This window comes from Orycteropus afer, unplaced genomic scaffold (assembly GCF_000298275.1).
Source record: "Orycteropus afer afer isolate SDZICR_OR568_19922 unplaced genomic scaffold, OryAfe1.0 scaffold00217, whole genome shotgun sequence".
NCBI lineage: Eukaryota > Metazoa > Chordata > Mammalia > Tubulidentata > Orycteropodidae > Orycteropus > Orycteropus afer.
In genome coordinates, this window is record NW_006921804.1 from 2,025,533 (window position 1) to 2,046,567 (window position 21,035).

General features: G+C 39.5%; 1 protein-coding gene and 2 non-coding genes across 3 annotated transcripts; all 3 read left to right on the forward strand.

Annotated features, from left to right (window-relative positions):
- Nucleotides 1-3,016: 3,016 nt before the first annotated feature.
- KHDC4 (KH domain containing 4, pre-mRNA splicing factor) lies at nucleotides 3,017-19,065 on the forward strand. Its single transcript, XM_007948461.2, has 14 exons — nucleotides 3,017-3,054; nucleotides 3,548-3,764; nucleotides 7,140-7,268; nucleotides 7,970-8,049; nucleotides 9,648-9,700; nucleotides 9,965-10,128; nucleotides 10,834-11,045; nucleotides 11,646-11,706; nucleotides 13,422-13,479; nucleotides 13,724-13,977; nucleotides 15,712-15,885; nucleotides 16,978-17,090; nucleotides 17,874-17,965; nucleotides 18,866-19,065. The coding sequence occupies exons 1-14, from the start codon at nucleotides 3,017-3,019 to the stop codon at nucleotides 19,063-19,065; spliced, it is 1,845 nt and encodes a 614-aa protein (XP_007946652.1).
- Nucleotides 10,365-10,492, forward strand: LOC122150738. Its single transcript, XR_006163825.1, has one exon.
- LOC122150741 lies at nucleotides 14,671-14,806 on the forward strand. The gene has a single exon (XR_006163828.1). It is a non-coding gene; the product is annotated as a small nucleolar RNA SNORA42/SNORA80 family (small nucleolar RNA).
- Nucleotides 19,066-21,035: the final 1,970 nt, after the last annotated feature.

The following is a 21,035-nucleotide window of genomic DNA, read 5'->3' on the forward strand; positions in this document are numbered from 1 at the left end:
ACAAATAGGATGGCTTGAACAAACAGGAGTTTATTCTTTTATAGTTTGGAGGATTTAAGTCCAAGTTCCAAGCTCTAGAGGCTGGGTGAAAGCCCCTCAACCTTGGGATTCAACTCTGCCTCCTGCTCCTGGCCCACTGAAGCTAGAGGCTTTTCTTCACTCAGCTGCTGACTGCTGAGACTGACAAGCCCAAGGTTGACAAGTAAAAAGACACAGTCTCGATGTTACCAAACCACACAACAGGCCATTAATTCAAGTCCACTGGAAGTCCCAAGGTCAGAAGAGCATGGCAGGCTGCTGAACAATGACATGGCTACACTCAGGGTTCAAGTGTGCCATAAGCTAGAGACCATTCCCAAAGCTGCTTCTTATATACAGGAAGCAGACCACATCCCTAAACCAGCTACTCAGCTGCTCCAATACATTCCACCATGGACTTAACTACCAATCTTACCATGAAAATAACTACATCCAGCTTCCCAGCCATTCAATCAGGCCCAGCCAAGTTGACACACAAACTTAACCACCATATGGGGCAATCTACTTCCATAAAAATTTACTGCCTCGGAAATCCAATAGAGTTTACTATGAGTTGGAATCAATTTGATGGCAATGGTGTATATATACATGCATGTGAAAACTGGAGTGAACAAGGAAGACCAAAGAAGAGTTGATGTCTTTGAATTATGGTGTTGGCGAAGAATACTCAAAGTGCCATGGACTGCTAGATGAATGAACAAATCTGTCCTGGACAAAGTGCAGCCAGAATGCTCCTTGAAAGTGAGAATGGCCAGATTTTGTCTCACCTATTTTGGTCAGGTTGTCAGAAAGGACCACTTGCTGGAGAAGGATATCATGCTTGGTAGAGTGGAAAGTCAGTGAAAAAGGAGAAGACCCTCAACTCAACAAGATGGATTGACACAGTGGCTGTAATGATGGGCTCAAGTATAGCAAAGATTGTGAGGATGGCACATGACTGTGCAGTGTTTTGTTCTGTTGTACATAGTGTCACTATGAGTCAGAGCCAACTTGATGGCACCCAATAGCAACAATACACATGCACAAATATATACATATACACTTCACCGGTTTTGTACTTCTAGAGAACCCAGCCTAAGACATGTGGTACTGAGAGTAGTTCTAAACCAAAACCAAAGCCACAGCCATCAAGCCAATTCCAACTCATAGGGACCCTTTAGGACAGAGTAGAACTGCCCCATAGGATTTCCAAGGTTGTAAATCATTATGGAAGCAGACTGCCTCATCTTTCTCCCACATAGTGACTTTTGTTGTTGTTGTTGTTATGTGCCGTCGAGTCAAACCCGACTCATAGCGACCCCTCCTTGGGCTTCCGAGGCAGTATCACTACGGAAGTAGGATTGCCCAACCTTCCTTCCGAGGAGTGGCTGGTGGGTTTGAACCGCCAGCCGTCTGGTTAGCAGGCAAATGTCTTAGCCACTATGCTACCAGAGCTCCCCACATAGTGACTAGTGGGTTTGAACTGCCAACCTTTTGGTTAGCAGCCAAATGCTTTAACCACTCCATCACCAGAGCTCCAGAGGGTCCTAGAGGAACAAAATCATAAGGATGAGTTTTCTGAATTGGTTCTTAAATCTGACTAGTCTTAAAGACACTGATGACTCTGCCTCCAGTAGTAAAGAGGTCACTGGTAATCCATTGCCCTAACAGACATTGCAATATGCATAGGGTTATTGTAATCAAAACAGCATAGCAAAGGAACAAATAGATTAATGGAATAGAAAAGAATGCAGAAATAATATATATGTACATGCCATTTAACATATGAGAAAGGTGGTGTTTCAAATCTGTATGGAGCAATTTCTTGCTAAATGCTGATTGGAAAAAATGGCTTTCAAAAGAATTTCTCTTTTATTAATTATATCAAAATCTAGTTATTTTAAAATAGCATTTTATTTATTCTATCTAGACATTCCTTGCACCTTTAAGGCACCTCATTTGGTGGAAACCTCTGACCTCCAAAATCCACTCAAGCTCCTTAGCATAGTATTCAAGGCCTTTCACAATCTGTCCTGCTCCTCCAGCTAGCTCAAAGGCAGGTAAGTAGATGCCACAACAAATGTTTCATAACGCACGCTGGATCGCCACCTCTCCAGCCCTCACCCGGCTGGTTTAGTTTCTGTGTCCTTCAAATTCCTGCTTAGACACCCCATTGAGTTGAATATTTTAACTTCTACTCGTTTTTTATTAAATGAATTTTAAAAATTCCCGTTGCCATCAAGTTGATTCTGACTCATAGCAACTCTGTAAGACAAGAGTAGAAATATTCCATAAGGTTTCCAAGGCTGTAAATCTTTACGGAAGCAGACTGCCACATCTTTGTCCCGTGGGGCGGCTGGCAGAGCTGAGCGCTTCAATCACTATGACACCAACCCTGTCAGTATATAGACTTGCCCCCGTCCTACCTCGCCACATTGTGAGTACCAGAAAGGACTCACGACTTACTCATCATTATATCCCCTGGTCTTAAAGCAGGGTTTGGCCCATAGAAACTAAAAAGCCAGAGAAATTCTTCAAATAACTTTTCAAACCTATCATTTCCCTTTCCCTAAATAAGTAACTGAAGCGTCGAGTGGGTAAAAATCTAAGGAAAGCTCTTTGCTCGGCCAGAAGCTAGAACGCCACATAAACACAGTTTTATCTGGTAGAGAAACCTGTTTAATCCCCTGACTCATGCGTATTGTCTCCTTGTCTACCAACTTGCCCACAATCAATATGGATTCTCCTCTCCCCAATTCCGCCTTTAAATGAGACATGGCAACCATCTTTCTCAAGGGTTACGCGAAGGCAGGAAGCACATCCTACCTGTGGCAGACAACGCCAGAAGCTTTTAAATAACCGAGAGTCCAATCAGAATCGCGATTGCCACCGGAACCGCCACAAGACCGGAAGAGACTTGCGTAAGGGCGTTGGGGGCGGAAGTGACGGGAAGGTGGTAGTGGGGTAGTTGGCGGGTGGTTGTGCAGAGCCGGTCGCCATGTCCGCGGGGAGCGCGACGCATCCTGGAGCTGGCGGGTGAGGCTTTTTGGGCGAGGGCATTGGAGTGAGCGTGGGGTCACGGGAGAGGCGGCGGGACCATGGGAAGGTGTGTCGGTGTGAAGGGGTGTTTAAGCGAGAAGTGTACCGATTGGAGGGCCGGAGTCTTGGGGGGATGATGGTGAACAGGCCTGGGCCCCCTGAAAAGGGTTGGCGGCTAGTAGAGGGAGGACGGCAGCAAGGATTTTTGGAGGGGCGAACCACGCTGAAAGAGAAAACGAGGGCATGTGGGACAGAGTGGAGTTCTTTCCATGGAGATGACGGAGTAGAAAGGAATGCTGGGAAAAGGTTGAAAGAATTGAGGATTTTGGAAAATACAGCAACAATTGTTATTTCAGGAAAGATGACATTTTAGACCTGGAAGAAGGGTAGAGTGGTAAACAGAACAGGATGGAAGGAAAATGGGGTACTAACATCGCAGTTAGGGGAGAATAAAATAAATGAAAACCTAATACTTGTCTTATTTCTGTAGGCGCCGCAGCAAATGGGACCAACCAGCTCCAGCGCCCCTTCTCTTCCTCCCACCAGCAGCCCCAGGTGGGGAGGTCACCAGCAGTGGGGGAAGCCCAGGGGGCTCCACAGCTGCTCCTTCTGGAGCCTTGGATGCTGCTGCTGCTGTGGCTGCCAAGATCAATGCCATGCTCATGGCCAAAGGGAAGCTGAAACCAACTCAGAATGCTGCTGAGAAGGTATTTAAAGCGGAAGGGACTAATGGGGGTTATTTGTAATCATGTAATCTCACAATCATTTGGGTTAATGGAAAAGAAAAACAGTGGTACAGTAACTTAAAGACCATTTAGTTTTGGAATTTACCAGATGACATTTTCTCGTATTTGTTTTTCTGAGACAGTTTTGAGGGCCCTGATTACCATTATGGACCAAATAGCTTTTTTGTCCATTTGGTTAGTTCAGTTTAAGTTCTGTCTATATATTCATTCAAAAGATGCAATATGTTTTGGGTAGGTGAGTATTTTCTCTGAATTCTAAAGAGAAGTTCAGGTAAAGCTCTAAAATAATCTCTTTCTAATTAGAAGTATAAAACCAAAAAAACCAAACTCACTGTCGTCAATAGGTGTTTACTTAATGACAGCTGTTGTTGTTAGGTGCTATTGGGTTGACTCTGACTCACAGCAACCTCATGTACAGCAGAATGAAACATTGCCTGGTTCTGCACCCGCCTCACAGTCATTGCTATGTTTGAGCCTATTGTTGTAGCCACTGTGTCAGTCCATCTTGTTAAGGATCTTCCTCTCTTTCGCTGACCTTTTTCTTATTTAACTCAAGTACAATTAAACATTAACCAAATGGATGAATAGTTTATATATAAGTTGTTTTGTTTTTACACAAGTTGAGGAAACAGTTTGATCATTTTCTAAAATCTCTGGTATAAATTAGGATTTTAGAGCTAGAAGGCTTTAGTTTACCTTGCTATAGAATGCACGAATACTTCTGCAGGGTAATAATTATAGTAGGTGTTTGTTTTGTTAAGAATGCATGCTTTGCACTTAAAAAAAAAAAAAAACTTTACAAGAATTATAGAATATTGTTATAGTTTATAGATGTGGAAAAATAGGCTCAAGAATGCTATAAAGTATCTACTCTGAGATCTATAATTGGTAAATGCAGGTGTCTGACTTCAAAATCACCTCTGACAATTGGGTATCTAACTTGCTTGAAAGCCTCTAGCGTTGGAAAATTCAGTGTGTTTCAAGTCAGCCCATTCCATTACAATTATCATTTGAAAAAATATTTTTTAGCTTAAATTAAAATTTGCCTTCCATATAACATGAAGAGGTGAGTTCTGTATTTGAAAATGCACTCCTTTGTTGAGCCTTCCAGTTAGTTCTACAGACTGCTCATCAGTATGCCATAACCTGTCTGGATGCTTAAATATTCATGTTAGTGGATTGGAAGTTAATCAGTGTATTTTTTATGTGAGTCAGATTGTCCATTTCTAATGTCTACAAGGACAATTAAAAGCCCTCTGACAAATATGAACTGCTCTTTGAATGTTAAGATTCTTAATACTGATTTAGATCATATTTTTTCTTGTCTAAATAATTTTTTAAAATGGTGGTTAAAGTCAGCAGGAGACAGCATGGTGCATAAACACTGGATTTAGAATCAGAGACTGGGATTTGAAACCCAGAACCCCTAATTACTGCTTGTGTGGTTTTAACATCACTGAGCCTCATTTTCTTGTAATGGGGTTAGTAACATAATGCCTGCACTGTCTAATACAGTAGCTATTAGCTACCTGTGGCTGTTGAAATTAAGTAAAATTTAATAGTCAGTTCCTCGGTCACATGAACAGTATAGTTTAGGTGCTCAATAGCCACATGTGACTGTTGTTGTTGTTGTTGTTATGTGCCGTCGAGTCGGCCCCGACTTATAGCGACCCCTCCTTGGGTTTCCGAGGCAGTATCACTACGGAAGTAGGATTGCCCAACCTTCCTTCCGAGGAGTGGCTGGTGGGTTTGAACCGTCAGCCTTCTGGTTAGCAGTCAAGTGCTTTAGCCACTATGCTACCAGAGCTCCCATGTGACTAGTGGTAACCAGATAAACAGCATTTACATCATCACAGAGTGTTCTGTTGAATAGCACTGCTGTGTACCTTTAAAGGTAGTCATAAGGATTCATTGAGATAACTGCAAGGTGTTAGACAAAGGTAGGGTCGTATTTTGAGTCTATTCACTTTTGCCTCCATGTTATTTTAAATGTGTCCAATGCACAGAGAAGTAGACTATTTTACTTTCCTTGAGCAGTTTTGCTAGACATTGATGGAGAATATCCAAGATAGGGGAAGGCCATCTCATGATTAAAATTCTTTCACATAATGCTTAACATTCAGCTATCTGGAGTTGCCTGTAGTTTAAATGGAAAGAAATGAGATCATGTTTAGGATCTTCCTTGGCTTTTTATCCTTTCTCTTTGTTCTTCCATAATAAAGGGTCAAGGAAGGATTAATTATGTACAGTTTAATGGTTCCTGAGATACTTGTGAGGATCAGATTAGTTGTATTTGATGTGCTATGACTGTATGTTTGGCACAATGGCAACAACTATTAATTACATGAACAGATTGTATGGATTGTTATGTGTTGGACTCTACCCCATGTTTTACTACATGTACAGCCAGTTAATTGAGCTCTACAGTATCATAATTTGGCTTTATATTATTCCTTTTGGAAGTTGCAGCTGCTTCTCCATAGAGTTTCTGTAATTATAGGGCCATAGAAATATACACATGGCCAGTGTTACAGTGTTACAGCAGTAAAGACATCAAAAGACATACTGCTTTGGACAAATCTGCTGCAAAAGACCTCTTTCAAGTGCTGAAGAGCAAAGATGTCTCCTTGAGGATAAACCTAACCCAAGCCATGGTATTTTCAATCGCCTCATATGCATGTGAGAGCTGGACAGTGTATAAGGAAGACTGAAGAAGAGTCAATGCTTTTGAGCTGTGGTGTTGACAAAGAATGCTGAAAGTGCCGTGGACTGCTAAAAGAACTAACAAATCTGTCCTGGAAGAAGTGCAGCCAGGATGCTCCTTGGAAGCAAGAATGGCTGGACTTCATCTCACCTACTTTGGTCATGTTGTTAGAAGGGACCATTCTCTGGAGAAGGATGTCATGCTGGGTAAAGTGGAGGCTTGGAGGGTCAGTGAAAGAGGGGAAGGCCCTTAACAAGATGGATTGACATGGTGGCTACCGCAATGGGCTCAGGTATAGTGGGGATCATGAGGCTGGCACAGGACTGGGTGGTGTTTTCATTCTCTTGTACATAAGGTCACTGTGAGTCGGAGATGACTCAATGGCATGTAACAAGAACAGGTGTTACAGAGAAGTCTGATGATGGCCTTCAAGTAAATTGACTTCTTGTCATTTTAGTGAGGCTTTGTTTATTTCATTTACAAAGAGTGACCAAAGAGTATTTCCAAGTGTTTGCAGGTAGGAAAAGGTAGGGAGGTGGTGGGATTGGGAAAGGGATGGTTGTAAATTGGGCAACTAAAAGATTTTATTCCATCATACAAACTTCTTATTTAATTTCTTTCTCTTTTTATAGCTTCAGGCCCCTGGCAAAGGCCTGACTAGCAATAAAAGCAAGGATGACCTGGTAGTAGCTGAAGTAGAAATCAATGATGTGCCTCTCACATGTAGGAACTTGCTGACTCGAGGACAGACCCAAGACGAGGTGTGGAGGAGTTGGGCCTCTTGTTTGGGGAAGGTGGTGGGTAGATACCATTGAAGAAAAATAGGACCTCTAAACAAACAAACAAAACAAAACCCACTGTAGTTGAGTCTATTCCAATTCATAGCTACCTTGTAGGGTAGAGTAGAACTGCCCCTATAGGGTTTCCAAGGCTATAAATCTTTATGGAAGCTGCCACATCTTTTCCCACAGAGCAATTCTGACCTTTGGTTAGCAGCTGAGTGCTTTAAGCACTGCACCACCAGAGGTTAACTACAATCAGGAGTCAGATATTTATTAGTGGGTTAGGGTTATAATTTCTAAAGGGAGGGTTGGGCTTAATTTAACTTTGGAGGAACTTTTTTTTTTTTAATATTATTTTTTTTATTGTGATTTGGGTGAAGATTTACAGAGAAAATTCACTTTCCATACAGCAGTTCACATATACTTTGTCTCATGTCATTGACCACAGTTTACCACAATGCAACAGCTCCCCTTGGAGGAACTTATTAATGAAATTAATGACACAAATGGGTGAAATCCCTGGGTTGGTTTGAGTAAGAAATAGTGGAAATGAAATTTCAAATATAGGAGAGAACTCATTCCTACCGTATTAGTGGAATGAATGGGAAAATGCTATCCTGCTATCTGCCATTGAAATCAAGCAATTACCAGTCTTTTTAATAGAATATTTCCCTTTTTAGATCAGCAGGCTTAGTGGGGCTGCAGTATCAACTCGAGGGAGGTTCATGACAACTGAGGAGAAGGCCAAAGTGGGACCAGGGTGTGTATGCTTATCCTCTACTTTGGGGAAGGATTGGGCATATGACTCAATTATCTTCATGTTTTTCATTCTTGGGGAATATATGTAAATGACTAATAGTTTGATATGTATGCAATGAAAAAACAATTCTGAGCATCTCAAGTGGATGGAAGGAATATTGGCAGCTATTTTTTTTTTCCCATGGCTTTTTGGTTCATTTCACAGTGTTTTTATTGGAGGAAACTTAAATACAGGAAAGTGTAAAAGAAGATAATTGTTAAAATAAAATATACTTCTAATCATATTTATTATATTTCTAAACTATTTTCTCCCCTATGGAAGCATTTTCCCCCATAGGAGCTCATATTTTATGTATTTTTTTAAAAAATGCATACCCTTTTATCAAACTTCTCATTGCATCTATGATGATTATGGGTTGTACGTTATCTATGTAAAGGTTTAATATCAGCTTCATTTCTTTCATTATTTAATGTTTGAGCTTCTCTCTACTGTTAAGTTGACAAGTACTTACGTAATGCAACATTGTTAATGTTGACTTAAATGAAATATAATTAGAAGGTGAAATTTGTTCCAACCCCAAATCAAGGATATATATATTTCAAAGCCAAATATAAAAGTATTATATGTGTACTAGTTGCTGTTCTGAATTTTCTCTTTCTTTAAACAAATTGTCATTTTTTATCTATGGCTTTCTGTTACTTATATGATTATTGACCACTTTCTTCATCACTATAAATCCGAATCTAAGCTACCTTTATAATCTGAAGAATTTTCTCAGTATGGGCCTTTTAAAATGTGCCTCATTCATTCCTAGAACATCCTCACAGTGCTGAGTAGCAGTGGGCCTCAGTTTGGTTTTTTCCCCCTGAAAACCACCTCAAAGAATTGGTTCAAGTGAATCACTTTGACCATCTGTGAATCATGAGATGAGTGTGTATTTGAAGAAGCATGTAGATAATTTGAGAAAATGTAACAAATATGATAAATTTGATGTAGATTCTTTAGAAAGAAAAAAAAGTGCCTCATTAATTTTGATAGTCGAAAACACATCTGCCTATAACTTATTAGGCAGCTAATGAAAAGGAATTTTGTTCTTGAATTTTGGGTTATCTCAATTGATTGTTGATGTTGTTGTTGTGTGCTGTCAAGTCGGACCCGACTCATAGGGACCGCTCCTTGGGTTTCCAAAGCAGTATCACTACGGAAGTAGATTGCCCCATCTTCCTTCCGAGGAGTGGCTGGTGGGTTTGAACCGCCAGCCTCCTGGTTAGTAGTCAAGTGCCTTAGGCACTACGCCACCAGAGCTCCCATCTCAATTGGTCCATTAACAGACTAATCTCAATTGATTGGATACTAATTTATGAGTCCATGAGAACAGATTTGATCCCTGTCTAGGCCAGTTAACTGTAAACAACAAGAAAAATTTATTCCACAGCTATAAAGCCAGGTTCTTAAGAAATTAACTACCAATAGTCCTTTTATACAGTCCAATACAGTCTCTCTCTCTTATTTGGAAATTTTAAACATTACAAATTAGAGTTAAGAGTTCTTTTGGGTATGACTAATTTGTGATAATCATTTTATATTTCTGTTTATAGGGATCGTCCATTATATCTTCATGTGCAGGGCCAGACCCGGGAATTAGTGGATAGTAAGTAATGTTTTTATAGCTCATGTATCACTTTTGTGGAGGGTGAAGTACAAGGCTCAGTGTAATAAGCTGGCAAACTAACTCCCTGATTGCCCTTCTAACTCTTGTTTATGCACTACGCACAAATGTATGCATGGGGGCTTGGAGTGTAACCCATATAGTGGATTAATATCTGAGTAATTGTGCATTGTCCATCATTTATAATTGGGCACTAGTTACTTCATTCAGTTCTTTATAGTATTTTACTACCTGTGTCTTTCCTAGGAGCTGTAAACCGAATCAAAGAAATTATCACCAATGGGGTGGTGAAAGCTGCCACAGGGACAAGTCCAACTTTTAATGGTGCAACAGTCACCGTCTATCACCAGCCAGCACCCATCGCTCAGCTATCTCCAGCTATTAGCCAGAAGCCGCCTTTCCAGTCAGGGGTATGTTTTGTGAAGAAATCATTAACAGCTGTATCATTTCCTAAAATTTGAATCTGGAAGTTATCTACTATTGATAGTCTGTTAATGGACCATTTATGTTTCCAAGATGTAATAAACATCTGAGACACACATCTCTTCATACTGATATGTTCCAGAAAGAGGATAGGATCAAAAGATAGAAACATTGTGTATTTTCAAGTTAGTAGTTTGAGTTTGTATTTGTGAACTTGATGGCACTTGGAGGACTAAGAAGGCTGAGTCTGATGAAGCAAGACTTTGCTGATACAATCCTCCTAGAGAAAAGGGTTGGAGAGAGCAGCCTTATTAGAGAATATCATCGGGCTGACTGTACTGCCCAACATTCTACTCCATTTTTACCGGATACTGTCCTTGCTATAGTTTCTTACTGACTTATGTGTTACTATCAGTTGGAGGGAGATAGAAGTGCTTAATATTGAATCTTGGGAGTTTTCTTTTTAATATCTTTTGCTGAGCAGAGTAAGGACATGGGATATGTAGTTCTTATTTAAATTAAGTTACTTGATAGAGTTTGTTTTTTATGTGCTCATGGTAGAATTTATGGGAGTCCTTATTCTGAAAGTGAGTAAAAGTGTCTTGGGAATTAAAGTATTTTATATAGTGATTTTCTACAAGATTAGAATTGATTTATAATCTTTCATTGAATCTGAGCTGTTCTTCTTACAGATGCATTATGTTCAAGATAAATTATTTGTGGGTCTAGAACATGCTGTGCCCACTTTTAATGTCAAGGAGAAGGTGGAAGGTCCAGGCTGTTCCTATTTGCAACACATTCAGATTGAAACAGGTGCCAAAGTCTTCCTACGGGGCAAAGGTTCAGGCTGCATAGAGCCAGCATCTGGCCGAGAAGCTTTTGAACCTATGTATATTTACATCAGGTATGGATGGGACAGAGAACATTTTAATCTTTTTTGGCTGATTATTGGTGCAGGTGGAAATGATTCAGATGGACCAAGAGAAAAATGGGCTTAATTAGTAGTAACATGAGGGCTTTAGGTTAAATATAAGGAATACACACATGAGTAACTCACATTAGTTAATAAAAGTGTTGAATTAGAAGGTGAAATTGTCTCTGAAAGCCCTTAAACACTCCTCTGACAGGAATGATTTTAGTATTCTGGCCTTGGATTTTATATGTTTGATCCTAAAATAAACAGTGATGAGCCTAAAATAACCTGACAATTGAAACATGTTTTATAGTAATTTTATTGATCTTTTAATATCCTTTATATCAAGAAGTACCATTACTCAGAGAAAGAGACCAATAAAATATTTGTGGTAATGAATTTGTGGTAATACCTAGTTATTTCTGGAAGGACTACTATGACATTTTGTGATGAGTCAGAATGGACTCAACAGCACCTAGCAGCAATAGATATTTGAGCCGTAGTGAATATATTGAAGTAAACATAAGATAGCATGAAATGAAGGCATAATTCTGTGTCCTTTATTTTTCTTCCCTTTGAATGTCTTTGCAGTCATCCCAAACCAGAAGGCCTAGCTGCTGCCAAGAAACTCTGTGAGAATCTTTTGCAAACAGTGAGTTATGTTTATCTCTTTCAGAAGAGCTCCTGTCATTTTGGCATGTGTCTTAGCTATTTTTCTCATCCTAGTAACTAACATTCTATATAAGGAAGTCAGCCTCACCTAGCCAGGGTTACAATTGCATGCATTTTGTGTTGAGCGATTTCAGTATGGAATTTTGAAATCTGCAGTACTTTGGTACCATAGATTCTCAGTGTTGTCAGTTATTTATTTAAATGACTTTTAATTCTGTATACATTGTTTGTGGTGGGCATTCCAGATTCTTTTTAAGATTAGCTTCAGCTACAGCAGCCTAAAATCATTTAGCGGTACCTTTGGTATAATTGTTTATTTGATCATCCATCCTTTTTATTCTATAAACAAATAGCCAAAAATTAAACTGTGTGGCTATTTTTAATAGCATCTAAAGGAATTCCAGTCTCAAGGTTGAATATGTTCAACTTTGGTATTTAAGGGTACCTCTTTGGAAGGCTATTTTCTTTGCTTCTGACCAGATAACTTGATTTGCCAACCTTTATACAGATAACTTCATAGCCATTCCCTATATTTTTTTCTTTACCACAACTTGAAGTTACCCACCACTAGTCTGTTGGTTTGTCGTACTGTGGTGGCTTACATGTTGCTGTGATGCTGGAAGCTGTACCACCGATATTTCAAATAACCAGCTGGGTCACCTATGGTGGATGGGTTTCAGCAGAGCTTCCAGACTAAGATGGACTGGGAAGAAGGATGTGACCAGGTCCATGTCTTGGCAGGGGGGAATGGCCATTGAAAATGTTACGAATAGCAGGGAAACAGTGCAGCAATGTCTGATACACTGTTGGAAGATGAGCCTCTCAGGTTAGAAGGCACTCAGAAGTTGTCAGAAGGGGCCAGTCCCTGGAAAAGGATATCATGCTTGGTAAAGAAGAGGGGGAGTGAGAAAGGGGAAGACCTTCGATGAGATAGATTGAGAGCGGCTGCACTGATGGGCTCAAGTGTGGCAACAGTTGTGAAGATGGCACAGGACTGCTGTGTTTCAGTCTACATCGGGTTGCTGTGAGTCAGAACTGACTTGACAGCACCTAACAACGACTTGAAGTTACAGACTTAATAGAATGCTTACAAATAAGGACTGGAGGGTAAAAGATCCAAGAATCACATCCTAATTATATTTTTAGCCTCTAACGGTAGTCACCGGTAAATATTAATGAATTCCCAAAACTATACTAACAACTTAGGGATTTCCTAATTGCTGGATTTTGGTGGCTCTCTGAAAGATTTTTGTACCCCAGAATTGAGTCTAGTTTGGAGGGTTTATGATTGTCCATGCTCTTGAGTCCTAAAACCTGGTTTAATAATTTATAGATGGACCTTAACCAAAACCAAACTTGTTGCCATTGAGTCAGTTCTGGCTCATAGTGACCCTCATTGGGTAGGCAGTAAATCTTTACGGAAGTAGAGTGCCCTGTCTTCCTTCCACGGAGTGGCTGTTGGGTTTGAACCACCAACCTTCTGGCAGTCAGATGCCTTGGGCTATGCCACCAGAGCTCGTTATAGATGTGCCTTTCTACGTTTATATTAAACAGGTCTAAATCTGATCGGAACATTTTAATGTAAACATTTAAATTCCTAGTCGTTTTTGGTCTTAGGAATTGTATAATCAGACCCTTATAATTACAAAGTTAATTGAAATTATCCTATATTAATTTGTTTCCCTTCTCTTTTAGGTTCATGCTGAATACTCTAGATTTGTGAATCAGATTAATACTGCTGTACCTTTGCCAGGTGTGTATGTCTTGAAGTGTTATTTTAATATTTAAAAAGTACTAGTTATATTTAGGTATAAACTATTGATATCTGAGGCTAGATTTAACTGTGCCAGGGCACTAATATTCCCTCAAGTTGGGGTAATTTGGAAAGTCATTCTTGCCTCAGTGTTTTTCTTCACTAGATTATTTAAGTTTAATATTCAGCTGAAAATGTCTCTTTCTGCTGCAGCTGATTAAACACTTTTTTTCTTCCCCCTCAGGCTATACACAACCCTCTGCTATAAGTAGTGTCCCTCCTCAACCACCATATTATCCATCCAATGGCTATCAGTCTGGTTACCCTGTTGTTCCCCCTCCTCAGCAGCCAGTTCAACCTCCCTATGGAGTGCCAAGTATAGTGCCACCAGCTGTTTCATTGGCACCTGGAGTCTTGCCAGCATTACCTACTGGAGTCCCACCTGTGCCAACACAATACCCGATAACACAAGTGCAGCCTGCAGCTAGCACTGGACAGGTAGGATGGCAGAATATGCAACATGACCATTGAATTAGGAAAAACTTATGCAGGGAAGAGGGGGAGGTAAAGATGGTGGTATTTATTATTTAGAAATCATGTAACATGAGATTTATTTTGTTCCTGTCTTATTCCTATAGTCCCACCACTAAATTACCTGAATACTTTGGAACAGTGTGTATGTGTGTGTATATCATCCTAAAGTTTGCAGTTAGTTTCATAGATCTTGCCACCAGACAGTTGTTTAGAGCAACAGCTATTGGCAAACTGTATAAAGGGCCATGTAGGCTTTGTGGACCATATGGTTTCTTTTATAATTACTCCACTTTGTCGCTGTGGTGTGAGAAAGTAGCTGTAGACAATACTTAAATGAATGCACATGGCAGTGCTCTAATAAAACTTTATTTGTGAAAGCAGGTGGCAGGCCAGAATCAGTAATGGGCCATAGATTGCCTGCATCTAGCTTTGTGGTGTTAAGAAAGGAGGAGGGAACCAGTCTGCCCCACACCTCTGAGTGAATGGAACTTAGCAGTTTTCATTTAGAAAGAAATGTTTACCATGTATAGTTGTTCCTAACTTTCCAGACTTAAGTATTACAAATGCTGCTGTATATTTCTTAAGTTATGTAAGGAACTAGAATTTTAGGAAGCGAGTAGATAGATAACTCATCTGGATGGGAGGAAACTAATGAGAGCATGGTAATGGATTTATGGCAGGCCCTTCTCAGTGGGCCTTTCATAGTGTACCCATGCCACAGTAAACTGCAGCCTCATACCATTGCCCAGACTGTTTGCCCATGTGCTGTAGCACTGATGGAGGCTGCACACTGTAAGACAAAAAGGGGGTTTATGAAAATTCTGCATGTGGTCTCTAATCATAATTATGTTACATTTTATATGTAAGCAGAACTATAGTTGCCTAGTTTTGAGCCACATAGCTTTGTAATTAGGAAGCAATATAACAATACAAAGTGTGGTTAAAAACTGGAGTCTACGACTGCCAGTGTTCATCACACTTTCTTATTTTTGAGCATTGTGATCTTGACGTATAATTTAACCTATCCGGACTTTGATTTTCCTTATTTACAAAATGGACACCATTATATTATCTGAGAGGGTTGTGAGAATTACAGGAGATGAAGCAAGCTGTCAATAAATGTTAGGTATTTGTTATTATTAAGTATATTTTTGCTTTTAGAAGTCCTTATTTTTCTCTAATATATATTGTCTTTTGATTATCCCATGTTCTTTTTTGGAATAACTTCTTAAAACATTATATATAAATTTGCTCTTGACACAGCAACTTGCTAGTAACCGTGGAAGTGACAGACGATTGCCTTTGCCACAAGCTTAGCGACAATTATACAGAAAGAGCTATTCACATTGATGAAAGGACTTACTAAATAAGTGGATATTATTGCTGTCTCCTGAACTAATTATGAAGGTGGAGTTTTTATTATTTGTTAATGGACATGTTTGCCCTTAATACTCCAACTGATACTACAGGTTTTTCCTGAGTATTCAAAATAGTACTATGTATAGATTGTCAGTGTCATTTCTCTTAGAATGAAGGTGGCAAGGTGTGAAGAAAACTCAAGGCCAGAAGATGAAAGAAGATTCATATGACACATACTGATCATACTCCCCTCTGCCTAGACATATGTTGTAACCATTGTTTACTTATTTGTTGGTCATTCTTACACTTTTTTTCTCCCTTGGTTTGTTTTGGTCCCAGAGTCCGATGAGTGGTCCTTTTATTCCTGCTGCTCCTGTCAAAACTGCCTTACCTGCTGGTCCCCAACCCCCGCCCCAGCCCCAGCCCCCACTCCCAACTCAGCCTCAGGCACAGAAGAGGCGATTCACAGAAGAGCTACCAGATGAACGAGAGTCTGGACTTCTTGGATACCAGGTTAAATAATTTGTTTTGCTTTCCTCATCTAATCTTCCTATATGCTCCCTCCAAAAGAGATAAATTCACATCTGTGTCAGTAGTCCTCTCAGTACAATACTAACGATTTCTGCTTTCTGGAGTCCATTTAGGTTAGGTTTTTCTCAAACTTGGGGATTAATTTAAAGCATAAGTGTTCCCCTTTGGGTGGATTTTTTCTTAGGTTTAATTAGATCACTGTGATAAGAATACAAAGCTCCCCACTGGAAGGACTGCTGTAGAATTCTGTACTTCCTCCTTTTTATACAACTAGTTTACCAGCTGCCTTCAGTAGATTCTGGCTCATGGCAACCCTGTATGTGTCAGAGTCCAACTATGCTCCGGAGTTTTCAGTGGCTGGTTTTTCAGAAGTAGTTTGCCAGGACTTTCTTCTGAGGCATGTCTGGGTGGACTTGAACCTGCAACCTTCTGGTTGTTAGCAGCTGAGTGCATTAATTTTGCACCACTCAGGGACATTCATATAACAGACTTTTGAAAGCCTGTGATAGTTGTTTTTTCCCAAAGATTTCATCAAAAGCAGCATTCTAACAATATGTGGTTTATATTTAAAATCTTGGCTTTCAATTAGTTATTGTGCACTCTAAAAAAGAGGATGGTTTCTATCCTCATCTCTTCCAGTCTTCTGTCTCTCTCCAATAAAAGACTGCCAGAGATTGACTGTGTACACACATTTAATTGTTATTGAAATACAGAGTTTGGTGCAATTTTGTTTCGTGTTAGAGAAGAAGCACCATTGCTTTTTGCCAGAATCTCTAAAGCATTCTTTGAAACAGACTGCGAGGCATTTTATAGTTTATAACTAGGTTTATACAAGCCAGTTGAATTATGGATAATCAGTTGAAAACAAACAACAAAGTGAATCACGGCATCCCTGACCAAGAGAAAATCCCTGCTTTGACCACAGTGATACTCCAAATCCCAAAGAGCTATGTAGTTTGGTTTAATTTATTGCAATTTATAAGAAAGATGAGGCGCTTGACAGTTACATTAAGGAGCTAAAGCCAAAACATCAGTTGTAGATTTGCTAATGCCACTGTATTTTTCTGCTCATAGCATGGACCCATTCATATGACTAATTTAGGTACAGGCTTCTCCAGTCAGAGTGAGATTGAAGGGGCAGGATCGAAGCCAGCAAGTTCCTCAGGCAAAGAGCGAGAGAGGGACAGGTAAGTTTGTTGGTACATAATTAAATGAATACATTCGGGTGTCATCTGAACCGTTAGTGATAGTAATGATGATTGCTGCAGGCTTTAGTCTTACTGAAATCATTCAGTGTAATGCACTCTGGTTTGTTGTAATTGATGCAGTAGAGGAAAACAATAAGATGCTTTTCACAGTCTTAGAAGCAGTTACACTCAACTTTAAATAATTTAATACTTGATTATTCATATGTCTGTCTTTCATTCACTACAGCTTGGTCATTTTCCTAGGGAGGGCAATAACAGCAATGTTAAACAAATGAGCCATTTTTTGCTATGTAGGCTCATAGGAGCTCTGATAGCATAGTGCCTAAGTCACTTGACTGCTAACCAGAAGGCTGGTGGTTCAAACCCACTAGCCACTCCTTGGAAGGAAGATGGGGCAATCTACTTCCGTAATGATACTGCCTCGGAAACCCAAGGAGGGGTCGCTATGAGTCGGGGCCGACTCGACGGCACATAACACATAACAGGATCATAGACTGTCATGGGAGGTACTTAAATGGGAGTCCAGCCTCCCATCTAGTGCTTGAGTTCTCCTTTCTTATATTATTATATATACCTGGGAACTAATTCTTCCCTTGGCTCATTTCATTTTTGGCATGGCCTGGCTATATACAATCTTACAAATTTGATAGGAGCTTGAAGGATCAGGTGGAAAGGGTTCAAATTAATGATTAAGTTCTTATCTATTTGATAAGTTAAAAATTGAATTTGTGTGAGAAAAAATTTGCTTTTGTTTTTTAACAGGCAGTTGATGCCTCCACCAGCCTTTCCAGTGACTGGTATAAAAACTGAGTCTGATGAAAGGAATGGGTCTGGGACCTTAACAGGGAGCCATGGTGAGTAAGGTATAGCTGGGGGAACAGGGAGTGACTGAGCAAGACTAATCTTAAACTATTAGTTTTCTAACCTGATATACATTCAGGTGTTTAATCTTACCTCTATAATCTCTTGGCTAATAAGAACACTTTTTTTTTTTTAATACAGATGGCATATAGTTACACAGCCTTTTATTTTCAACCGACTGTGTCTAGAAAAGGGTCAGGCAACTTGTATTTTATACATAGCATCAGTGACATTAAAACCCTAAGAAATACTAGTGATTGGTAGGTCATTTCAAAATTTTGTTGTTTATGTTGTCTGAATACCTGGAGATACCTGAAACAGACTTACTACAGGTTGTTTTCTCCTTGTATTGGGAGCTGAGCCACATCTCGTCTCATAGTTCTAATGGTTGATAATGGTCAGTCTATTATGAAAAATGTTGTCTCTTAGTATCTGAGAGCTCAAAATCCTGTATAGGAGGATGTGATTATTTTTGTTCATTGCTTATAGTCATAATAAAAATGAACAGAAGAAAATACATTTTTTTCTTTTCTTCTTTCTTTTAACTCTTTAAAAGGTGAAATATCAGCCCCCAAGAGACTCACTTGCTAACTTTCCTTTTTTCTTTCTTTCTTCTTTTTTTTTTTTTTTTTTTTTTTTTTTTGTGTTTTCTTTTTTCTTTCTCTGTTTTCTTACATGGTTCTGGTGGATTCACATTTGCTGATGCTGGTGCTGTTTTTCGTGTGATCATCAACGTTTTTGGGTGACCGTTGACCCTGTGACCTCAAAATGGTGTCCAACTAACCACTTACAATTAACATCTTTTTTTTTTATTATTAACGATTTTATGGTATTATCTTTTTTTTTTTTTCCCCCCATGGGGTATGGGGTTGGGGTGTTTTTCTCTATTCTAGATTATCCAGCCAAGAAGATGAAGACTACAGAAAAGGGGTTTGGCTTGGTAGCTTACGCTGCAGATTCATCTGATGAAGAGGAGGAACATGGAGGTCATAAAAATGCAAGTAATTTCCCACAGGGCTGGAGTTTAGGCTATCAGTACCCTTCATCACAGCCACGCGCTAAACAACAGATGCCATTCTGGATGGCCCCATAGGAAACAGTGGACCAGAATTTTGACCCTCAGTGACTCTTCTTTAGCAATAATGCATGTATTTGATTTGACAAGACTCTGGGGCCTGTACTGAGAACCATCTTGGACCTTTGCAGAAGTTAGAGATGCAGTGTCCCCTTCCTAAAGGGGCTCCATTGTTTTTAAAACATCCTTATTTCTACAGTGGCATAGCATCTGTTAAAATTTACTTAGAATCACAAACTTGTCTCTGAAGCTTTTTTTAACAGTGGATGAAATGTGCGTGTTCAACAAAGCATCCCAACTGGGTCATTCCCTTATACACCTGACTGGGCCCAGGCTTTTCCAAACGAATAGCCCCTACTCTGATGTGAAGAAAGTTTTATTTGTATTTTACTACTGTTGAGTCAATTTTGATAACAACTGGTTACATACAAAGCCTTACTATTTATTAGTGGGGAAGTGATTTTAGGACCATCCTTTACTTTCAGCACTTAATTCTAAGTGATTCTCATTCATATTTCACCTTTGGATTCTTTTTCTTTGGAAAATGCCATTTTACTAAATTAAAACTGTTGGATATAGCTGGATTCTGGGCAAGAAAATGAATTTTTTTGTTGTTGTTACATCTTTTTTTGGGGATGATCCAAAGCTGGCCTTCATGCACAGTTGTCTCAGCCATTGGTTTTTTTTTTTTTTTCCAATTGCCCTCATAAGCTCCTTGTCTTCAGCTGAGTCAGAGAAAACTACTTGACCAAAAGCTGGTCGGAACTCATTACAGAAATGAAACACAGTGGTGTCTCTCTCTCTCAGAACTGGCTGAAGGTAAAATAGAGAGATTTGACTGCTCGCAGTAGGATGGTGGACTTAGTGACTGAAATTGCAACTTGTCCTTTTTCTTGGCATTACAGGTTTTGCCAAAACAACTTTTTTGTATCAAATATTGATGTGTGAAAGTGAAGGAGCTAGTCTGCTGAACCAGAAGTAGTTTGAGATACTGAACTGTCATTTTTGCACATTTGAATACTTTGCAGGCTGGCTTTGTATAAACATGTCCTCTGGTTTCCTATATGTTGTAAATATTTAGACCATAATTTCATTATAAATAAATGTACAAATACTGTGCTTGGTTCCTGTGTTCTTTTTCTTCCATATTCCAGTCATATACTAAAATGCATAAACTTCTGGGCTTATGGAATGACGAAATTACAGTCTCCTCACTGGAAAAAAATACCCGAAAGTTTGCATATGATTTCAAGGGTTTTATGACTATCCAAAGCACATCCTTAAAGTCCAGGTGGAAACTTTAAAGGTCATTATGCTAGATATTTTCCATTTTCAAATTTTGTTATTAGCAACCATCCAATTTACCCATACTTCTAGTGACATCACACACGATGGAACGAAACACTGCCCTGTCTTGTACAATCCCCAAGATTGAATGTGGGTCAGACCATTGTGATCCATAGAGTGTTCATTGACTGACTTTTGGAAGTAAATCTCCAGGCCCTTCTTTTTTATATTTGGAAAATTTGGAGATTTGAGTCTACCCAAAGACACCTTGGAAGATAAGCCTAGCAACTTATTGTCCAGAAAATCAGCTGTTTAAAAACCCTGTGGAGCACATTTGTACTCTGACATATGGAAGCACCATGAGACAGAATCAACTTGTTACTGACTCAACAGTAACTGGTTTTTTGTGGGTTTTTTTAGTTGGGTTTAAAGGGACTATGGTAGTTAAAAATAGTATGTCAACTTGACTGGGCCTGGTTTTGAGTGTGTGGGCAGCTGGATGTAGTTATTCCCCCCTGGAGAGATTGGTCATCAACTCATGATGGCATCTACTGGAGCAGCTGAGCTGCCTTAGGGATGTGATTTGCTTCCAGTATACAAGAAGCAGCTTTGTAGAAGGTCTCAAGATTTTTGGCATGTGCTTGGACCCTGTGTGTGGCTGAGTTTTCATTTAGCAGCCTGCTATGTTGTCTGCCACTCTT

Bases quoted from the DNA above. Each gene is read 5' to 3' on its own strand.
- KHDC4 (XM_007948461.2), top strand. From the start codon at position 3,017: ATGTCCGCGGGGAGCGCGACGCATCCTGGAGCTGGCGG. The intron at 9,701-9,964 runs GTAAGTAATGTT...TGTCTTTCCTAG, and splicing joins GACCCGGGAATTAGTGGATA to GAGCTGTAAACCGAATCAAA. The intron at 17,966-18,865 runs GTGAGTAAGGTA...TCTCTATTCTAG, and splicing joins GACCTTAACAGGGAGCCATG to ATTATCCAGCCAAGAAGATG.